Source organism: Papilio machaon, chromosome 2 (assembly GCF_912999745.1).
Source record: "Papilio machaon chromosome 2, ilPapMach1.1, whole genome shotgun sequence".
Lineage (NCBI taxonomy): Eukaryota > Metazoa > Arthropoda > Insecta > Lepidoptera > Papilionidae > Papilio > Papilio machaon.
In genome coordinates, this window is record NC_059987.1 from 2,684,285 (window position 1) to 2,703,758 (window position 19,474).

At 31.0% G+C, this 19,474-nt stretch overlaps 3 protein-coding genes across 4 annotated transcripts; 1 reads left to right on the forward strand and 2 right to left on the reverse strand.

Moving 5' to 3' along the window:
• Positions 1 to 585: 585 nt before the first annotated feature.
• On the reverse strand, positions 586 to 9,156 carry LOC106709297 (alkaline ceramidase). Its single transcript, XM_014501074.2, has 5 exons — positions 8,920 to 9,156; positions 8,649 to 8,805; positions 8,259 to 8,358; positions 3,860 to 3,997; positions 586 to 1,050 (listed from the first exon to the last, which is right to left on the reverse strand). Exons 1-5 carry the CDS (start codon positions 9,010 to 9,012, stop codon positions 729 to 731), a joined length of 810 nt encoding a protein of 269 aa, XP_014356560.2. The 5' UTR covers positions 9,013 to 9,156; the 3' UTR covers positions 586 to 728.
• LOC106709281 (proteasomal ATPase-associated factor 1) lies at positions 1,394 to 19,347 on the reverse strand. Of its 2 annotated transcripts, XM_045682153.1 has the most exons (7): positions 19,070 to 19,347; positions 18,594 to 18,910; positions 18,294 to 18,510; positions 18,047 to 18,179; positions 17,776 to 17,940; positions 17,324 to 17,626; positions 1,394 to 1,427 (listed from the first exon to the last, which is right to left on the reverse strand). In XM_045682153.1, exons 1-6 carry the CDS (start codon positions 19,123 to 19,125, stop codon positions 17,330 to 17,332), a joined length of 1,185 nt encoding a protein of 394 aa, XP_045538109.1. In that variant the 5' UTR covers positions 19,126 to 19,347; the 3' UTR covers positions 1,394 to 1,427; positions 17,324 to 17,329. The 2 variants fall into 2 exon arrangements, with proteins under 2 accessions (XP_045538109.1, XP_014356536.2); XM_014501050.2 differs by lacking the exon at positions 1,394 to 1,427 and having other exon boundaries at positions 17,284 to 17,626.
• LOC106709289 (GRIP and coiled-coil domain-containing protein 2-like) lies at positions 11,974 to 16,921 on the forward strand. The gene is made up of 9 exons (XM_045682149.1): positions 11,974 to 12,072; positions 12,343 to 12,409; positions 12,528 to 12,589; positions 12,675 to 13,677; positions 13,836 to 13,872; positions 14,045 to 14,130; positions 14,208 to 14,924; positions 16,293 to 16,655; positions 16,749 to 16,921. The coding sequence occupies exons 1-8, from the start codon at positions 12,049 to 12,051 to the stop codon at positions 16,436 to 16,438; spliced, it is 2,142 nt and encodes a 713-aa protein (XP_045538105.1). The 5' UTR covers positions 11,974 to 12,048; the 3' UTR covers positions 16,439 to 16,655; positions 16,749 to 16,921.
• Positions 19,348 to 19,474: the final 127 nt, after the last annotated feature.

The window sequence follows — 19,474 nt, forward strand, 5'->3', positions numbered from 1 at the left end:
TTAACACATACGTATGTATAAATAAATAAAAATATAGTGCAGTACAATTTTAAGATAATAGCATACAATATTAATACTAAACCATACACACATTAATATCATTATATAAATATTTTAAGTCTAAACAATCACAGATTGGCACTAGAACTTTATAAATGAACTTTGGACAATTCTAATATAATATTGCAAGAAAATACTGAAAAATTTAGATTCAATATTTCGAATTGTTATTATATAATAGAAGAGATCAATTTAAACCAATATACAAGTATTGCCAACTTAAAATATGAGGCAAAAAATTAATAAATATTAATCGATTTTTTGGTACTCGTGCTACTTGATTTTTTTAAATGTCGCCTAAGAAAATATCAAAAGAATTATTGCTCGTTGATAATACATAATATAATTTTTTGTGTTTACGCGACATAATTACTTTACATATCCTATATATGTAGATGTAAATACATAATTCTATATTATATAAATGTAATTTATATAAATAAAGCTGATCATGTTAAATATTTGCTATTATTCATGTAAATTTAATTTTAAGTCAGACTTTTTGCACAAGGTTTTAAAGCAAAATAAAATTTGTAACCTAAACTTACTGGCAGTTTAAAAAAGAAATAGCAGATCCACATCAAAAGCTACCTAAATACTTTTATATTATTGCAACACCGCCTTAATTACGTGCATATATAAAATCACACAGATTAAAAATAAATAAGCTAGATTGTTAAATTCTTATCTTTCTTGCGAGGATGTTTGATTGCAATATAAGGTATACCTAGTTCAAAGTCGTTTCTCGGCCAATACTTTAGTTGCGGTCTTTGTTCGGGCCTTTCCTCTGAGACATTGAAGTATGCGCCGAGAACTAGCGCTGTGTAACTTGCTATGAAGATAAGTATGTGCCACACTCCGTGCATATATGGGAAGTCGATGGAGAGCCACGCATCGCAGAACATTCTGTCTATGATCCAGCAGAACATCGCCAATAGGCATACAGCCATGCAACGCAGCCCTAGTCTGTACACGCGTGGGCATTTAACGCTGAAATGACACCAAACATTACAATTACCTTTCGTTTGTAAAACAAAAATCTTTTGGTATATTTTCAGTCATAAAAATACAATGAAACATCTATTTTAAAGTATTGCAATAAACTTAAATATGGAAGCAAAGCTCTATGACATACATAGATCTTACAAAATATAAGAATTCGATCCAATTCTCTGGATAAAGACAATAAATACGCTTTACGCTTTGAAACCTTTCAAGGATTTAGAGCACAACATTACTGCGATGTTACTTTAAAATGTCCTCAAGATGGTACACAGATACTTAAATTTTAGTTTAATTAAAAAAAATGATTTAAACAACTGACAAGAGGCAATTATTTTTAGCCGACTTCAAAAAGAAGGAGGTTATCAATTCGACTGTATTTTTTTTTTTTTTTTTTTTTTATGTGTGTTACCGCGAAACTCGGCCCCTGGTGGTCCGATTTTGATAAAAATTATTTTAATCGAAAGGAAGTGCTTGCAGGTGGGTCCCATTTTTTTGTTTTTTTTTTTAAATAACTAGAAGACTAGTAGATTTTGAATATAGCTTCAAAATTTGTTGCGGAAATTAGGGACATTTTTGCTTTCAGCGCTTACGTAGGCTAAACTATAGGACCTACATAAAAATTATGTATGGCGAATTGAAGCTCTTTAAATGTGCTAAATAAAAGTCCGCGATAGCATATATCTATCTTTTATAGTTTTCTCACAATAACCATTTTTTTCTTTAGAAACATTAATTAAATTCATGCCCTATTTCCGACGCTATTATTCAAGTTCAGTATTAACCCTTATGTAAATAAATATGTTCATTATCAAGAGAATTAAATGTAGATTATATTTGCAATTGAAACTATATCATTCTGTCTAATAGTTTAGGAGATATCGTAAGAATAAAATTACGCGGAAACGAAAAATGCTACATCGCGTTACAATGAATAGCACAAATTTGCTTTCTGGGCTTACGTAGGTCAAACTATATGACCTACATTAAAATGATGTATCGAGTAATTATAGATCCTTAAATTTGCTAAATAAAAGTCTCAGGTGGCATATATCTATCATCTATGGATGTCTCACAAAAACCATGTTATTATGAACAAACTTCGATTAAATTGCACACGAAAAACAGCGTTGTAAGCTTACGGCGCTATTATATTATATTCGATATGAATCCTTATCCAAATAAATATGTTTGATGGCTAGAGTATTAAATGCAGATTACATTAGCCTTTAAACTATGTAATTCTGATCAATAGTTTGGAAGATATTAAATTATTAAAAACTACGCGCATTCGAAAAATGCTACTGCGGCGCGCGGCTGGACAAAATTAAAGGCACGCTACGATGTATTAGTTCGTTAATTTTCAATTTGTATACCGATTTTGATAATTATTTCATTGTTTAAAGGATAAGTGGTTATCTGGTGTATTCTAAATTAGTTTTTGAATTGAAGTACACACATATTAAATAGGAAAGTCCTTTTCTTTATTTGTCTTATTTATGTCCTTATACGTATTAAGGAAATTTGTAATTAAACTTCAAATTCACTAAAAATTGAGAAATAAAACAAACATTTTAAGAAAAAAAAATAGCCGACTTCAAAACAAAAAAAAACTATCTCAAACAAAATGCGCTCAAAAGTAACTTAAAAAAAACAATTTCAAACAAAATGCACTCAAAAGTAACGTAAAAAAACAATTTCAAACAAAATTCACTCAAAAGTAACATAAAAAAACAATTTCAAACAAAATGCATTCAAAAGTACCATAAAAAACAATCTCAAACAAAATACACTAAAAAGAAACAAAATAATGTCATGAAAACTTCTTTCTTTCTTTCTTCTCTCTTTCAAAAACCCTCTAAACTCTAAAGAAAGTTCTCTTCTTTCTTGTAACATGTCTATATTGTATAATTATTGTTATTTTGGAGTCGGTTTCGGCCTAAGTAGGGACATAAACGTAAGTATGTCTAATACATCTCAAATATAAAATGTCACCTATTTACTTCGGCCGACACCGACTGCGAAATAACAATAATTATACAATATAGACATGTTACAAGAAAGAAGAGAACTTTCTTTAGAGTTTAGAGGGTTTTTGAAAGAGAGAAGAAAGAAAGAAAGAAGTTTTCATGACATTATTTTGTTTCTTTTTAGTGTATTTTGTTTGAGATTGTTTTTTATGGTACTTTTGAATGCATTTTGTTTGAAATTGTTTTTTTATGTTACTTTTGAGTGAATTTTGTTTGAAATTGTTTTTTTACGTTATATAACCTACTGTAATCAAACGTGATAAAGTTTTTCCAGGTCGTAAAAAATACTATACTGTAATTAAACGTAAAGTTATTTTTACAGGTATAAAAAATGTTAATCGACGCGCCTAGATTTTATAGACGTCGTGATATTTAGTTTCATGTTTTTACAATTGCATATTTAAAATAGAATTACGAAGTTATACACATAATATACTGCTGTACAAGTTTTAAATTAAAATAATTTGCTATAATATGTTAAACATATATAAACAGATAACTTTATAAGTCCAGATAATCTTAAAATTGAATAAATAACTAAAATTTTTATTAACTCCATTATAACACAATCAAACAGTCAAGTAACGGTAAATCCAGAGCGTTAAAAAGTTCGTCGGGTTATTGCTCTCATCGTGGGTTTCCGAGTTAAAAACCTCCGTTTAAAACAAATTGCTATTTCTGTGTTGTCAAAAATAATGACAGGAATGACGACATGTTTTAAACGGAGATTTTGGTCTCAAAACCGACTGTTAGACATTATCACTTACATGTTGAGTTCTTTGTATAGGAAGTACAGGGCCGGCGCTACTAGGGTCATGAGGGCAAAGGCATTGGCTGCGGGGTGCATCACCAGGAAACCAGTCGCCACCACCGCGAACAAGCTGCAGTAAAACGATAACAACTTCCTGGAACAGTATCAAAAGTTATTTAAATCATTTAGAGAAAGGACGATAAAATTTTGTTCACCTTGACGCTTTACCACGGTCCAAGTTAATCAATGAGTTAAGTTCTGTTAGCGATTGCTTTAAAATAATAGTAAGGCCTAGACTCCTGACATAATGTGAAAGTACAAGTTTTCATATTTGTGCGATTTAATTTTACAGCACACATAATAACTTCAAAATTTATATCTGATTAGGGTATTCGTGTTAATTAATGTATAGGTACAAGTTATTCATTGAGGTTGATTGGGCATGCTTCACCATATACAGTAAAAAACTTTACTATTTAATCACTATGCGTATTTATATTTACAAGGTCTAGATAACATAACGTAGAACAATTTGTTTTTAAATAAAGGATCGATCGATATATTTTTACAAATAATAATCTGTCAATTATTTAAACAATAATCGCAATATACGCGAAAGAAAATTCCTCAATCTATGCGTCTATTTTTTTTTTCAAAAAAGTCTAACGTCATTGTTTTTGTTAAACACGAAAGTTGCAGAATAAAATAACTAAGAATATTATATCAGTAAAGTCATAGAGGTCACATTGGAAGGGACACAAGTAATACACAGAAAAATGGGTCGTGTTTTTCTCGAGTACATATATGACGTCAAACGTAATAACGATAAATAAACAAATACTACGTCTAGAACATACGCAGTAGAACCGAAATGGTCTTAATCTGTCAAATCGTTTGCAATAACAATGAATGTTAGTCATGCTTATCAAATTATTAATGGCTTAATATAATGACAATGTAATGGGTACACGAGCACTTGATGCACCGGGGCTAGGGTGATTTGTTGCTCAAGTACACTTGGTATAATAAATGACGTGCTTCATATGGGGTCACAGACATGCAAACTGAACAGCGTTGACGCATTAGTAAAGAATAATAATTATTAATATTCACTAAAGTTAATAATTTGACAGTATTCATGCAACTGTTATTAACACAATTATAAAATAAATTAAAAACATTCATTTTGATTGCCATCGAAGCAAGATCAAAATGTCGAAGGCAATGGGAAGTTGCAAAAAACAATAACTTGTTTTGCTGTTTATTTTCTTAATTCGTATATTTATCTTTACAATTGTATCCAATCTTTATATTATTACATACTGATGACGCATATTATTTCAACGAGACTTGATTTTCAAGTTTTTGTTACATAGAATTAATACGCTGGACGATTTCGAACGTGCACCATTTTTTGTTTCATCGTCTAAGACCTGAGACCAAAATCCACGTTTAAAACACATTGTTATCTTTGTTTTGTCAGATAATGACATTGATGACGATTATTTTATACGGATTTCATATCAGAAACCAACGGTTGCGTAAAAATGTTTCCTTATTTAATTGCAATTGCACATTTTGATTAGGAGTTGAAACATATTTATTATTTTGAACAAATAAAGACAATATTTGGATCTTGAAAGGACATACATAATACCCGCAATCTTACTAATATTATAAATGTGAATGTTAAATGGATGGATAGCTGGATGTTTGTTTGAAGGTATCTCCGGAACGTCTCAACAGATCTTGATGAAATTTGGCACAGATGTAGAACATAATCTGTAAGAACACACTCAATACGTTTTTATGTCGCGGGCGACAGGTTGTAACACATAAAGGACATTACTTTTATTTTATGCTCCATTCAATTGTATCCCAGGTCCTATCGAGGCTATAACTATGTACAATGTCGACGTACAAAACATTGTGTAACTTATAGAGAAGATTGTTGTTGAAGATTGAATAGAGAGATTTGTTGTTAGACAGGTGATGCAGCAGTGGAAATCTTTAGTAACACTATACGAATAAGTCTGTAGAACATTGCTAATTATTCTGCTAAATAACAAACACAACGAATTACATGATACGTACAAATAGCATACGTAAGCTATAAACGTAGCAGTCATAGCGTGCAGCAATGTGTTATCGATTCAAAAAGAACCGTGAAGGTTAACATGGACTATTAATTAATGAAGAAGCAACGCTTGTGGCGAAATAAAACTCATTTAAGTAATTCAAAGTAACTAAACGCCAATCCAGTCAGTTATCGTTATCGGATGTTAAAAATATTAGCTATAAAAATTATTACGAGCAAATTCGCGACTATTGCTTTATCCACTGATATCCGTAGTGACTGTTTTATTCAAGCGTTAAAAGAACTTGATTTTCAGGGGTTTATACAATGTGACCAGAAGACCTAGCTCGAAAATTTCGGCGCACAAAATTTGCATTAGAATTGTAGAAAGTCCCTACCTATCGGGTGTAAAGTATACCGAAAAATTTCATACAAATTTAGACATTTTGTCGATATTGGAATTAGAACGCATATCGCAAATATTCGAGACAGACAATCAGCTCTCAGAGAAGCTATAAGACTTAATTGGTTTTTAAACGTTTTGTACGCAGTGCAAGCTGTCTTTTGTCGTGACGTCATCGGTTTTTCATGTTATTGTGCACGAGTTGTACTTGGTTTCAATATGACAAGGCTTACACCGTAGCTGTGGCTAGTTTACATTTGATGTATTAAATGCGAATTGCCTCGTTAACAAGATGACGAAACTTACTACGATGGTCTTTTTTTAATCGCAATAATATTTGCGCAACATTTCGCGACAGAAATAGATGTTGATACACAACGCAATGCGCTTTCTTCAAGGAAAGTGCGTAGTATGTATCATAAGGTTCCACTTGTGTAACATGTCAAACACATTGTTATCTCTGTTCTTTCAAAGATAATGAAAGAGATGAATATATGTTTGTTTAGCCAGTGGAAACTCTGAAAATACATTGGCAACAAACGATTTCAAATTATTCTAGAAGACGAAAATAAAACATACAAGTAAATGTTATGTATCTCTAGTTGAAATCATTAACAGCTTACTAATATTGTAAATGCGAAAGTTTAGATGGATGGATGGATGTTAGATGGTATCTTCGTAATGGATCTTGATGAAATTTGGTTCAAATGTAAAACATAGTCTGGAAGAACACATAGGCTACTTGATTAAGTTCTTTTAATAGCGCGGATGGAGTTGCGTTTGACAGCTATTATGAAATAAAAAGGGCATCCTTTAATCAATAAATTGTTATTATACCTACGTATTTAAAAACGGAAACGGAAAAGATCTTATCGGGTAAATTAAAAGCGGATAGCGAATATGGGCGCATTTATTTCTACACGACAATTACCAACAAATTATTCCATTGTATTGATTGCTTCGATATTTATTGGTAGTCAAATTAAAATTTTCGCAGACATTTGCCGCTGAGTCACAATAGACTGTAAGTCTGGAAGTTTATTTAACTATACCATAAACATTCATCTATGGATTTACGATAGAACCGAAGCGGCTCTGTTAATATGGAACATGCTATAAAAACATAATTTGTTACACTATGACCGTTTTAAATACAATGTTATATTGTTAATAATAATGTTATTAAAAATATAAATACAAGTAACTAGAAACATAATGGACTATTATATCAGATTATAACCTCAAATATTTGGGATTATTTTATGTAAACAATTTATCAGTTATCAGAATAGATGAAAAGTTCTTCAAAATTTGGATTGGACTATGGAGGAAAATTTCGTTTTAAATTTCTTGTCTTTGTAAATAACGCAATTCTATGGTTGCATTAAGTCTTGTTTTCACTATGTACATGTAAAGCAGTGTGATAGAACAAGTATGTATAATCTTTTGATAGAATACATAATGTATATAATGATTGCCTCCACATGTTAACTCCCACACCTTAACAATGAATCGTCAATCATCAAATTTAAAATATAAAAGAAGTACAATCATCCAATTGAGTGGCCATTCACTAAACATTTTTGGCTTTACAATCAGCACTAATTTTTCTAACAATGCCTTAGTAACTACTGTACTGTTACTAAAAGCATTGATATGTACAAAAATAAACAATAACCATGATAAGGATTGCACAAAATAAAGCCAAAAGAAAAGGCTTCCTCGAGGCCATGGAAAAAGCAATATGTATAGACAGAGTAGATACCTTCTACCTAATACATTGTGAAGAAGGGAATCAAAGAGCAGAATTGAACTTCCTCAGCTTTAAATAATCTCTTATAATTCTTTCAGAATGGTAATATAACTGTAGTAAACAATTTACTGGAATTTTTTAATAAACCATATAAGAATGTATATTAATTAAAATGTACATACCTGTTTCCACCCAAAAATTTTGGAAAATATCGCCTGGGGAAGAACATAGCAAATGCAGCCATGAACACCCAAAGAATTGCCAACTCATCCAGTAGCTGACCTAAAAACATATATTATTGTAGACTTGAAAGAATTCATAAAAGAACTATAATTTAATAATATGCATCTTTATTATAAAAATATAATGTTTTAAAAATGTGTAACTATTAAGTGTAAAATAAAATATTAGAGCCTGTAAACTCTGCTTCATCACTAAGTCTTATAAAATAAATTAATGAAATCAGCATAGGTTTTTTTTTGCATTTAATCACATTTAAATTATTAACACTAATAAATGATAAGTTGTATTGTTGTGTATTTAATTACAGGTAGAGAACAGATAGAACTCACCTACTAAGCTGAGAGTGGCATGAAAATAAGCTGAACTTAAACCAACAACCATTAACAGGACCCACAAAACATTTATTGCAGGATTAACGAATTTAGAATATTCTTGAAACAAGTGGATCAATACAGGCGGAAACAAGAAGAAAATTATATTCGTCACCTGTAATTAAAAGATATCTTTAGTAAAAAAAAAGACAATTTTCCACTAACTAAAGTGCATCGATCATTTAATTTTACTCCACAAATTATAAAACCCAATCAAAATTTTACTTACAGTATTAAAAAATTCTGCTATAACTGGAGAAATAGAATAATTTGATTCGCACCAATCTACAGGAGAACTTCCTCTTTCTAAATGCGACCACATTTTTACAATTCCAGTTTCTTTGTTTACATCAAAAAGAACGAAATATATATAAATATATAGACGCTAGTTCTAAAATTCAAAGATGATCGGGGAATACGAAGAAAACACTAACTTAAAATATTTAAATTAAAGTATTTCAAAATATTTTTCATACAAAAATTATGAATAGAAATAAAAATATTTCCAGTCTTATTGCTATTCGGGTTCACTACACACGAATTTGTTGTAAACTAAATTGTCAGTGTCAGTGACGGTGGAGTGAGTGATTGTCTGACATAGGAACAATGTTGCCAATGAAAATTTTTACCCGGCCGTGTACATTGGGTAAAAAAGGAAAAGCCGTGTTTGTACGGAAGATCAGTGGTGGGCCGTAGCACTATATAAAAAAGGAAACATTATGCAAAATTCGCCAAATTACGCTGTTTTAACTTTTTAACATTAAAATGAAATTTTGCTAAATTGGCTGTTTTTATTTTATAAAAATCAAAGCCAAATATTAAAATTTTTGAAAAAGAACATATTTGCGATAGAACTCATTGTTAATCAATGAGTTGTTTTACTTATAGATTTCGCTACGGTCATAGCGTTGCGGCCGTAGGTCGTAGATTTTGTAATTTGACCTGAAAGCCGTAGAACACGGTAATTGCCGTAAAATTGGCAACACTACATAGAAGTGACATTGACAACTCAACTAACAAGTAAGACATCCGTCATTCTGCCAAGACCTTGATAGAAAATTTTAAATTAAAAAAAACACTTGATAATAGAGTTATATCCGTAGAGCCATTGAAATGAAAGACTAAAAAGATTTGCAATTCTTTCGTATAAATTGTAGTAAAACTCTTATAAAACTAGTAATATCATCTAATTAATACTATGTATTTAAATTAACGAGGGCTACCATCTTTTAGTAGTCTCCTGACGCCACTGATAGTTCTGCACTCAGATTACCTTAATGTTATCAGTTAATCACTTAGGACTACAATAAATTGGTCTTCAAGTATACTCGTTTTCTTCACAGTTAAAGCTATCTTTGCTTTGTCTGATGTAGAACCTCTTGTTTTTATGATATACACAAAAAGTATTTTCAGGGGTACATAGATTTTAAATTGTTCCCTATAAAATGAAAAATTTTTGTATTTGCTCTAAAACATTTTTTGGCAATGAATAACGAAGATTCGCTTAATAATAGTTCCAGCAGTGAGTTAAATTTTATAGATCAGTGGAGTGAAGTAACAGTACTTAAAGAGATATCTAAAGGCGCGATCCTCCGCCAACATAAACTTAAGCAAAGCACTTATAAAGATGTATATGAGACCGTAAATTGCAATTACGATGAGCCATCAACATCAAAGTTTAATCAAATGCACCACGTTATTAGGTAAAATCTCTTCAAAAAACTGTTAAAAATCCCAAGTACCTCAACGCTCTTTTTTTTAAGAAAATGTAAATTATGTAGTGCTTGATTACAGCAAGCCTGTATGTATCAAAACCAGGAAGACGAAAAGGAGAAAATCTCCAAAAAGATGTCCAATAAGGATCGCTCAGTTAGCGGTTCCTACCAAACGGCAATGTCTTGATACTTGGCGAAGTAAAGCCACAGTTATTCCAAATTTTATGGTCAGTAATACTCTTTATTACAATTATTCTTCTTAAAAGCGGCTACTGTAAATATCGTGAGGTACGGTAAATTTAACATAAGAAATTTTATTACGTTAAAGTAGTATTTTCTTTAAGGTACCCCATATCAGCATTTTTGGTTTTTTGATCATACAGGATGCTCAAATTATCAGCACGTCATGTGCAAGTGTAATAAGACCAGGTTTATTACGCCCAGAATATCAATCAGTTAGTTTGTTTTTTCCAAGTTTCGTTATCGGAAAGACGAAACTGCTAATTGGTGTTGACTTGTATTTACATCATTATATGAACATTGCACTTGTATATTATGGTTCGTAAATAAAAAAAAAATCGTTCGAAATTTTTGAACGGTGTGATCTGTCAATTCTTTAGGTTGAACAACTCAAACAACGAGTGATGGATCAAAAACCAATTGTGCTAATTGCTGACGCTGTAAATTGTTTTGAAAGAACAAAAAGAAAGCCACGAAAAAGGCAAGCTCTTTTCACTTCATTACGAGCGATTCATGAGCGGTAAAGCTCAGAAGATTTCTACTATCCCGGTAAAATACCGGGGTAGTCTCATCAATATTTAAATCCCAAACTTGTAATAATTTTGACCTGGATCGTTATTGATCAGAACATCAGTGACTTCGTTTTCTTTACGCTGTCCTAACGAGTATTGAATACTTTTCCATTAATTTTTTTAAACGTTAACTGCGGTTGCTTCCGATAGTTTCAACAATTAACTTCATAAGACTTAGTATTTTTAAACAGGTTTTTGTATTACAAACACTGTTTGAAAATACTTTTTTTTCACAGAATTAAAAAGTCCCACTCGTATGCCGAAAGCAATTGCATGAAAGAACTTAAGATCTTATGTGCCATATTTGGTTACAAAATAGCTCTGAAATTGAGACGGCCTATGAATTTGTCGCTGAATTATAGGTAGACGTTTTCTTTATAGTTTTATTTAATAACTAGCTGTCGTCCGCGACTCCTTGCGCACGGAATTAAAAAATATATTAGTATTCTATATGTTCTTCAATACTATGATCTACACCTATACCAAATTTCAGATAGATCCGTTAAGCTGTTCTGGATATACATCTAAACATTCGCATTTAAACTATTAGTAAGATTTAAACATTTCGTCTAGTCGCAAAACAGGGTTAAGAAATTTGACTTAAATCACCATTCCTTTACGAACATTGCCACAATGATATTTAACTTAACGATGTACAAAACATAAGTGTAGGTACCTGGTGCTGCTAGTTGATCAATTGATACAAATATAATGCCAAACTTAAACCTTTAATACAGATTATCTCAAATAAATGACATCGTCAAGGAAGAAATAGATGCGATATTACGATATAAAAAGACTCCAAATCGAAAAGCGATCAAAAATAAAGAAATGTTAGAGGAAGTTTCGAGAAAAGTAAGTCTACTAAGATTTTCATATGGGTCGAATGTTGTTTATAGCCAGGTTTATTTAAACATACAGCCTACGTAAGTTTAAGGTGACGAATTTTATTTATACAGTTCGGAAACATTGCGGTATTTACAACAATGTCTCGAGGCTATCGAAATATATGTAACATTCAATAGTCCCTTTTTTAGTATGTTCATAAAATAATATCTGTTTTAGTAAATTTTGATTCTTATTTTTCACACTACACTTACTTTAACACAATTAATAAATCAACAGGTTACAGTATGGATTGATACGGTATTGGAGGAATCCGAGAGCAGATTGTTAGAAGAAAATCTTCTAGGTAATATAAATAAAAAAGGAAATGTCATCACAACGTTTAATTCACAATCTATGTTTTATATTCAAAGGAAGTGTAATTTCTACGACTAAACATTAATCCTTAAAATATATTGTTTCAGAACTAGAGGAAGAGGAAGGACCTGTTTTGGATTTGATTGACGACTTAGTAGAGAATGTTCTGGTGCTTTAAAATTATTATTTTGATTCTGCTGATATCTAAAATAAATTTTTCAACACTGATTGATACATAATATTTTTAATTTCAGATTATATGTGTACCGCCTAGTCTCGTTAAGTCCAGGGAAAAATTAACCGAAGATGATGTGTTATCTGATTTATCAATCGATAAATGTAGCGAAGAACACATCACTAATATTACAGAAATAAATATAAATGACTTAGTGATAGATCTCTACAATAATGCATTAGAATATGCAGAACGGAAAATTTTAGAAACGCATGAAGATTATATCTTACCTGTGGAAATTTCAAATGTTCAGCAATCCGTAGATCTTCTTAGTATAGGCAGTGAAAGCGATTATGTTTTAGAGGACATTAGAGGAGAATTAAATAAGCTAGTAGATCAAATATTAGATAATTTAATTACTGTTGATAGTCAGTTTCAAGATGAAATAGTTATCGGAGATGACGCGATCGAAACGAGTTCCGAACTTGGAGAAAATACTAACAATTTACTTCAAGCTTCTCAAGATTTAGTATTACAAGAACACAATGTCAGTATAAATGAAGATCTAAATATAACTGAACAGTCAGAAACATTCAATGTAGATTTGGAACATAAAGGAGACGATATAATAGTTAATGACTTAACGAATAAAACAATTGAAAATAATAAAATAGTTAAAGAAATAATTGATGATTTACTAAAAACTGGTGTTTCGAGTTCGGACCCAAATGTATTAGATGATAATTACACGAAACCAAATAATACAGAAATTGTAAAACAAGAATCTTTAGAAATTGAAACTCAATTGGATAATGAACAAGAGTACTTACAAAATGAAGCAGTAGTAAAAGATAACGAAAGTCAATTGGAAGGGCAAGACTTTACCCAAATTAAGGCCGAAGAAGGACAAGACTTAACCCAAATAAAGGACGAACTTTTATCCGCTAAAATCAGTGAAAGAACGCAAATAGTTCAAGATCTGTTGATAACAATTTTTGAAAATCTTTCCCCAGACTCTGCGTTTGAGGGAAAAGAAACAAACGAAGACAACAAAAAAGTAAAATTTTCAGCTATTGATATGGGTAATAAAGTTTAAATATCATTTTGTAAGACCTAAAAGAGGAAAGAAGCTTGACTAAACAGCGATGTCAAGACATTTTTATGTATTCATACATATCTATTCACGATTAGGAATAAAAAGATTTTAGATATTCTTTTAAAATACATTTTCTTTTTTCAGGTATTGAAGTGAACAAAAAATTATTAACAAAATTAAGGTATATATACCTACTTATTCAACTATACAAAAGGGCGATTCTACAGGCCCTATTTCTTTATCTTTGGTCATATAACGTTAATGTATTTGATTTTTTACCGTACACGAACAACAAAATAAATAACGACAAACATATTAATAACAATTTTAAAGATTTTCCGATTTATTTACAGTAGCCAGCAGTTGATATTACAAAAACCGTCTAGTGATTATTTAAATTTTAACATCGATTTCGCTCCACCTAATGAAAATTTACTATGTATGTTATCAGTATTGTTACGACTAAAAATTATTTTGTAGGACTCAATTTAAATATTGTTGTTTTATAATTTCTAGCTGATGTCGATGAATCATGGCCACAAAACATTGCTCTACCTATAATTAAGGTAACTGAAAGTGTAAATAAATCAGTAACATCACTAGGTAAAATTTTTGAAAGAGATGAAAACCGGATATCGTCTGAAAGTAGTTATGTTTCCACACAAAATTCTGAAATGCTAATAGATGTTCAACTTACTTCGATGTCAATGGATAACAGCAAAATGAACGATATGTTACTTGAACAATTTCAGAATGAAAATGAGATAGGCACAGAAGCTAAAAAAAAAAAAGGAAATGATAAACCACAACGTAAAGAAATCGATAAGAAAAAACAAGTTAAAAACAAGATAATTAAAAACGAAACGAAACATGATCTGAAACCCCGAGGCATTGATAAAAATAAATTAAAAGATACAAACGGAAAAATCCGTAATAAATCTGTAGAGGTTCATCAAAAACCTGAAAAGAAATATATCAAGACAAACAAAGACAAAGAAATACCAAGAAAAGATAAAAGATTGCCGACTAAAGATAAAATACCTAATAAAACGGATAGAATTAAAGTTTCCGATAACAAAAGAGATATTGCAAAGATCAAAATTAATGAAAATAAAACTGGAATTAAACAAAAGAAACAATTGCAACCTGTAGTTAGTGTTAAGGAAGAGGAATTAATTACAGAACCTATTGACGTAATTTCAAAGGAAGACAGAGGTGATGGACTTAAAAACGGTAAGTAGGAGAAAAAACTGAGATATTCTACACCTTAGTAAGTTATCTTGGAGACTGTCGTCGCACGGAATAAATCACTAACGACTGCATTATTAAAATCTAACATAGCCAGAGCTGGGCATTAACTCGTTAATCCGTTAATCGTTAATTAACGAAGTTAACATTTTGCTTAACGGATTAACTTTTAAGTTAACTTCAAAAAGTGTTAACGGTTTTGTTAACTTCCGTTAAACTCAACTTCCGTTAATAAAAGTCCGTTAATCGTTAAATTAGAATCTTAGAGACGTGCTGTCATTTTGTTTAAAGTACGTGCCACGCCACGCTCGTAAGCTCAGCTATGTTGGGCGACTGTCGGCGACTCGAATGGTGAACGAACGAGTTGATAATTGATATATGTGAAGTTCGCGTGCAATTGTGATGCGTCAGAGCGTCCGGGAAAGACGTGACCAACACGACAAAATCAAAAGAAAGTTCAAAATAGTATATTTCATTACGAGTATATAAAAGCACGAGTATGTCGAGTATGCCTACATTCCGAACGCTCTTCGTCCCTGCAATACGCCACTTTTTGAGCAACTGTATTAAAACACTTTTTTACTCGTGCTTTTTCTTTAGCTTTTCCAAACTCGTGCGTTCTCTTTCCCAACTGTCAAAATAATGTCTGTTAAAAAGAAAAACCATCCACGAAGTTTTTACAAAAACAAAATCATTGAAGTTTTAATAATTCATGCAAATATTTCTAAAAAGAAGCTCCTAATTTGTTACAATATCAGATTTAATGATTTGATTCAATGAATTAGGTTAGGCTTCCTTTTATTTCATCTCATTAAATTTCATTTTCATTTCATATCAATAAAAATAATCTACTGAAGACTTGGCTGTTTGGGCATAGTTCCCTTTGCCTACCCAGAATGGGTGAAGAAAACAAAATTACAACTTGTTCCAACTGTCAACACTCACCTTCGGCTGCGCCTCGGCTCGGATAGACATTTGTCGGAACTCTTTGCAATGACAGACTTTCCGCACTCGTAATGAAATAAACTATAACGCATTCATACTTGTCTCCAATACTAATGTGTTATAGAATGTATAGTCAAATTACTATTTTAAACAAGTGTCGCCACATAAGTGTGAAATTAGAATGATTAATTTTGGTATGGTTAACTGTTAACGATTAACTTTAACTTGCGTTAAATTTTCGAGAATTTAACGCTTTAACGATTAACGAAGTTAATTTTTTAATTAACGAATTAACGATTAACGAAGTTAACTTTTCGATTAACTGTGCCCACCAGTGAACATAGCCAACAGAAAACAAATGCAGAATTTCCGAAGATAATTAAGTTAACACAATCCTTAAATTTACAGAACAAAAACAAGCGTACTCATGTGAGAAATTCTTGTCGTCGGAACAAAAAACGAATTCAAAGGAGAATGGTATGATGCATTTTAAAAATACTTCGACTTATTTCAATGTACCTCCTCGTCGAGGGCTTGAACGGTCGGCGACGTGAAAGAAACCAATGGGTCATGTATGTTTTAGACAATTTATTATTAAGTCATCATTTTTATTAATTGTTATATCAATGTGATTCATAGGTATAATAAACATTAATCCATACGATATTTTGAAATGGTGTAAAGGCTTAGAAAATGTTATCGACAATTTAGAAACTTGGAACTCTTGGATGAATTCTACTTGCAAATGTATTACTTATCTCAAGCAAAAAGGTAAGATAGTAAGTAATTACATTTGTTAGTTTTTATAAGATCATCATAATAATATGACAAAATATACACAACTTCCATTATTTATACATTTAGGAAATTGCAATAGTTTAAAGTCAATCGAAAAAACTAGAAGTAAATGGAAAATATTGCACAAAAATATCAAACAAGATACAATTTTATGGGGGAATATGAAACAGCGTAATGGGGATGGCTTAAAAAGCTATAAAAAGTATTATAACGAAATTAAGGTAAATATTGTTTAATCTTCTAAGATAAAGGGTTTTATTACCTTTATATTCTATGTCGTGGGCCATTTAAGTAGATTAACAACACTCTTCATAACTGTTTTACAGTTGATCCAACTTAAAAGATAGGGAAGTTTATGACTAAATTTCAACATCAATTACCTTAACTGAGCTGGTATGTGGCTATAATTTACTAGTGGTAAACAGGTCTAAATGTTTTTAATTCTATGTCCATTTTTTAAGTGTATTATGTTTTTTTAGATTGGAGCAACAAAATTTCAAATGTGTGATTGCATCAACAAATAATAGTCAAGTAATAAACAAATGAACATTTATTAATGTTTTTCATTTACATGTTAATAATACAAAATGAAGTTTTAATATTTCTTATTACAATAAAGGATTTGAAGGTAGTTCTTATTTTAAATGTCACTTATAGTGTACAGTTATTTGATTGTAGTCATACTTCCTAATCTTGCCATCTCTGCAAGCTGTCAGAATCCATTTGCCATTGAATGCTATGTCTCGTATTCCATCACAGTCAGATCCTGTGAGTTGAACTCTTATAGCAATGTGAGAGTCGTTCATAGAGAACACAGTACATGTCCCATCCTGGCGACCCACTACAAACATATTATTGACCAGTGTTGCCAGACTTAGGACTGGATTGTTAGATTCATGTAAATCTCTTATTATAGAACCATCTTGAACATTTATGAATACAATCTGGAAATTAATTAATCAATTAATGTACATAGAATTAAAAGATTAAAAATGTTAGGTACACAATTGTGAGTTAAAGAAAGCTAGTGACCTGCTGCTCATTTACCTTATTTGTTAAAATAAAAACATAAATATATTTTAATAGAACATACCTTTCCATCACTGCAGCCAGCAATAATAACTTGATCAATAATTATACAAGCATTTACAGAAGAATCCAATTGCTGCTTGTATAACTCTGTCCTCTTGCCAACATGGGCACAGATAATCAAACCACTTTCACAGCCAGCAACTAGTAGTTTGTTGCCAGTACCAACCTGAAAGAAACAAAAACATGATATATAAAATTTTTATTAAATTTCTTAAATAGGTTTAAAAACAATCATTAAAATAAATGAATTATAATACTTTTTACATATTTACCTCTCTATCATTGTCTATGGTAACTTCATCAACAGAGTTTGCTATAGCACAGCAGTTGATAGGTCCATGTCCTTCCAGAATATTGTCAATGCATCTTGACTCACCCACATCCCATAACTTTGCTGTGCCATCTCTAAAAAGAATATTATTTTATGTTTCATTTCAGCTTTGAGAAATTTGTCCATATTTAAAGAGTTTCAGAAAAAATTGTTGTTTACTGGAACTGTAAATATGTAGCATATCTTACTTGCTAACACTTAGAACATTTCTTCCTTTATCAATTATGGCTAAATCTGAGATGGACATTTTATGACCAATCAATGTCACCGGATTTATACCACTTTCAGCAGACCAAATCCTGCAGGATCCATCAGCTCCGGCCGAAATCAAAACAACATTCGAAGGAAATAATCTGCACTTATACACTGGCCCACCATGTCCTTTTAAATCTAAAAGGATCTCATCTGAAATACAACCAAAAATGAAGATCTTTACATTCTACATAACAGAGAATACTTAACTTACATACAAACTTGTGGTTTCTTACCAGTTCTTGTATCCCAAACTAACAGTTTATCTTCTTCACAGGATGAAACTGCTAAGGCATTTTCTCCTGAACTTATTGATAATAAAGCTTTTTTATGTACATTATGTGTTTTGGTAGGTGCAACAAATGCCACTTTTAAACCGGAACTTAAATGCTTTAAAACAAGACTCAAATTACTATGGGACAGATATTGATAAGTATCTGGACATTTTATTTGTAATTTGCCATCAGCTTGATTAACCAAAGCTTTTATTTTATCATGGATGCTGTTTTGGTCTCTATACTTTGATGATATCCAAAATTCACCTTTCATAAGCCTATAACAAAAAACTAAGAAATTAAATTCTTTCGATAAAACACATTGGTACCTTAATCTTTTCAAATAGAGTGAGGAAGAGTTTCGTATATTATGTGACAGTGGAAATAGTTACAATGAGTAATACAGGCATAAGTAGTTTTTTTCTAATTATCATTACCTCAGAACATCTATCCAGTCGCATTGTATCGTAACCACAGGAAAAGTACTTGGCATGTTGTTATTTATATAAATTCTTTTAACCGGCAAAAACTAAAATATCATTTTACACTTGACAGCAATGTACTCTGGCTACAGCGGTGGCTTTATGCGCAAGGAGAAATTTTAATGCAATAAAATTAGTAAAAATAATACATGTAAAACCATGACTCGCATAAATTCGAATTAAAATTTTTATATTTGATTTCCTCGCTTCGACTTTTCAACTATAAATTCGATTCGTGATTGACATTTAATGTCAATTGTCAATAGAATCCACAGAATAGTTATGTCCACCAGTTGTATTTTACACAATAGTCCAATATTTTTTGTGTGCGAAGTGCAATATGTTTTTTTCTTAGATAAA

Bases quoted from the DNA above. Each gene is read 5' to 3' on its own strand.
- LOC106709297 (XM_014501074.2), bottom strand. From the start codon at position 9,012: ATGTGGTCGCATTTAGAAAGAGGAAGTTCTCCTGTAGATTGGTGCGAA. The intron at 8,806-8,919 runs GTAAGTAAAATT...TTTTAATTACAG, and splicing joins TAGCAGAATTTTTTAATACT to GTGACGAATATAATTTTCTT. The intron at 8,359-8,648 runs GTGAGTTCTATC...ATATGTTTTTAG, and splicing joins TGCCACTCTCAGCTTAGTAG to GTCAGCTACTGGATGAGTTG.
- LOC106709289 (XM_045682149.1), top strand. From the start codon at position 12,049: ATGTTAGAGGAAGTTTCGAGAAAA. The intron at 14,131-14,207 runs GTATGTTATCAG...TATAATTTCTAG, and splicing joins ACCTAATGAAAATTTACTAT to CTGATGTCGATGAATCATGG. The intron at 14,925-16,292 runs GTAAGTAGGAGA...TTAAATTTACAG, and splicing joins AGGTGATGGACTTAAAAACG to AACAAAAACAAGCGTACTCA.
- LOC106709281 (XM_045682153.1), bottom strand. From the start codon at position 19,125: ATGCCAAGTACTTTTCCTGTGGTTACGATACAATGCGACTGGATAGAT. The intron at 18,911-19,069 runs GTAATGATAATT...TTTTTGTTATAG, and splicing joins GACTGGATAGATGTTCTGAG to GCTTATGAAAGGTGAATTTT. The intron at 17,941-18,046 runs GTAAATATGTAA...TGTTTCTTTCAG, and splicing joins CCATAGACAATGATAGAGAG to GTTGGTACTGGCAACAAACT.